This window comes from Penaeus chinensis, chromosome 24 (assembly GCF_019202785.1).
Source record: "Penaeus chinensis breed Huanghai No. 1 chromosome 24, ASM1920278v2, whole genome shotgun sequence".
Lineage (NCBI taxonomy): Eukaryota > Metazoa > Arthropoda > Malacostraca > Decapoda > Penaeidae > Penaeus > Penaeus chinensis.
In genome coordinates, this window is record NC_061842.1 from 21210636 (window position 1) to 21213135 (window position 2500).

General features: G+C 34.8%; 2 protein-coding genes across 4 annotated transcripts in view; both read left to right on the forward strand.

Annotated features, from left to right (window-relative positions):
* The window catches only part of LOC125038086 (transmembrane protein 47-like), a 415038-nt gene that overhangs the window by 103253 nt on the left and 309285 nt on the right, over window positions 1-2500 (forward strand). The window lies entirely within an intron of this gene.
* Window positions 1-2500, forward strand: part of LOC125038083 (serine protease filzig-like) — a 24328-nt gene that overhangs the window by 8702 nt on the left and 13126 nt on the right. Inside the window, exons 2-3 of one of the 2 annotated variants that reach the window (XM_047631333.1) lie at window positions 1958-2110; window positions 2470-2500. The exon at window positions 2470-2500 is cut by the window's right edge and continues 192 nt beyond it. In XM_047631333.1, coding sequence (XP_047487289.1) covers window positions 2027-2110; window positions 2470-2500 — 115 coding nt within the window. In that variant the 5' untranslated portion in view covers window positions 1958-2026. The remainder of the gene's footprint in view (window positions 1-1957; window positions 2111-2469) is intronic. The other variant, XM_047631334.1, reaches the window with a different exon arrangement.

Here is a 2500-nt window from a genome sequence, read left to right on the forward strand (position 1 = left end):
CGCCTGACAGATAACATTATAAGTTAACGGGCAAGTGAAAGGTGGACTAGGCTAAGAAAAACGTTGTTAGCCTAACACAACGAGCGGTGTTTCTTGACAAACAGATTAAAAGTGCTTCTCGTATTCTCCCTGTACTATTGTCTTTTGACACGCACGCGCGCGCACACACACACACACACACACACACACACACACACACACACACACACACACACACACACACACACACACACACACACACACACACACACTCACACTCACACACACACACACACACACACACACACACACACACACATACACACACACATTCACACACACAGTGATATTACATGTGTAGCACATACATATACACGCACACACACACACTAACACACATACACGCACACACACACATACACCTACGCACACACACACACACACACACACACACACACACACACACACACACACACACACACACACACACACACACTCAATTTCCTGGGTTGAAGTGAGGATCGTCTCCACATATTTAAATATAAAAGAATTCACCATTTTTGTTTACTTCTTACTCTACAAGTATTCCGTACGAATGCTTGGTTATGAATAATTATTATTTTTCATACAAAAAAATCAAAAAAAAATCAGGCGCATAGTTACTCGCCTTGCTCCTTTGCGCTCGTTATCGCCCATTTCAAAACACACACACACACACACACACACACACACACACACACACACACACACACACACACACACACACGCACACACACACCCAGACACCCACCCACCCACACACACACACACACACACACACACACACACACACACACACACACTAACACACGCAGTAATATTACATGTGTAGCGCCTACCTTTGACGGCTTTTCTATAAGTGTGTGTGTGTGTGTGTGTGTGTGTGTGTGTGTGTGTGTGTGTGTGTGTGTGTGTGTGTGTGTGTGTGTGTGTGTGTGTGTGTGTACACACTCATACACACATACATATATATATATATATATATATATATATATATATATATATATATATATATAATATATATATATAATATATATATATATATATATATATATATATATATATATATAAATTTAATGATTAATTAAGGGAAGAATGATTTACTTTTTCCTTTACTTCTCATACATAACATTTTCGAATTGTCAATAACAAAACGAAATGACGATTGTTAAAAAGATAAATAGATAAAGTTTACGAAATCAATAAGTCCAATATTACCATAATATTCATTTACGGAACTAAATAACGGCAAATCATCAGTAGGTACGGTTAAAATTGTAACGAATACTGTAGTGGCTTAATGACTTTCCAGATAGGATAATTTTTGTGTTATGTTGTGAAAATGCTGAATTAACATATGTTTGCATGTATTGGTACTTTGTTACATTTGGATTCTCAGTTTCACCATTTTTCCTCAAAATGTAATAATTGTGTAAAAAGTAAGAACAATCTAACCCATCCCCTCCCTCCCTCTCTCTCTCTCTCTCGTTATTTATCGCTATCTATTCCTCTCTCTCTCTCTCCATCGCTATCTATCTTTTACTCTCTCTCTCTCTCTCTCTCTCTCTCTATCGCTATCTATTCCTCTCTCTCTCTTTATCGCTATCTATTCATCTTTCTCCCTCCCTCTCTCTCTCTCTATATATATATATATATATATATATATATAAATATATATATAATATATATATAAATACATATATAATATATATATAAATACATATATAATATATATATAAATACATATATAATATATATATAAGTACATATATAATATATTTATTCCCCCCCTTCCTCCTCTCTCTCACTCTCTATGGCAAAACCAAGATGCACCACAAAACTTACTTCCTCTCTCTTCCCCATTCCCTAACCTTGAATATCTTCGAAAAATAAATAAATAAAACGTAACCTCTTTCCTTCCTTTTTTACCTCCCAACAGGATCTGAACAAAGAAAACAAACTAACTAAAAAAAAAAATAACTAGAATAAAAAGATAACAAGTGTGAAGATGTGGTTTCTTCTGCTAATGAGCCTGACTTCCTTCGCCGACCAGGGAAATTTTCAAGTCGCAGGTCAGAATGAGGTAAATGAGGTCAGTGTTCGCGACAAGTGCTTTCCTAAACTAGTATCTTGATTATCGTTATTCTTATTCACTATTCGAAATTTTATCATTATTATTACTAATATTATTATTATTATTATTATTCATATATTGATTATCGTCATTCATAATATGTTCATCATTATTCAGGATATATTCATCATTACCCATAATATATCATTATTATTCAGGATATATTCATCATTACTCATAATATATTAATTACACATAATATATTCATTATTCATAATATACTGAATATAGTAATTCATCATGGGCCTGTGCCGCTCCTGAATTCCTACCGTCGAGAAACCTTCCTCAGTCTCATTTCCTCGCATCGTCTTCCAAAGGAATTCGGCAAGATGACTGAGCTCGGAAAAG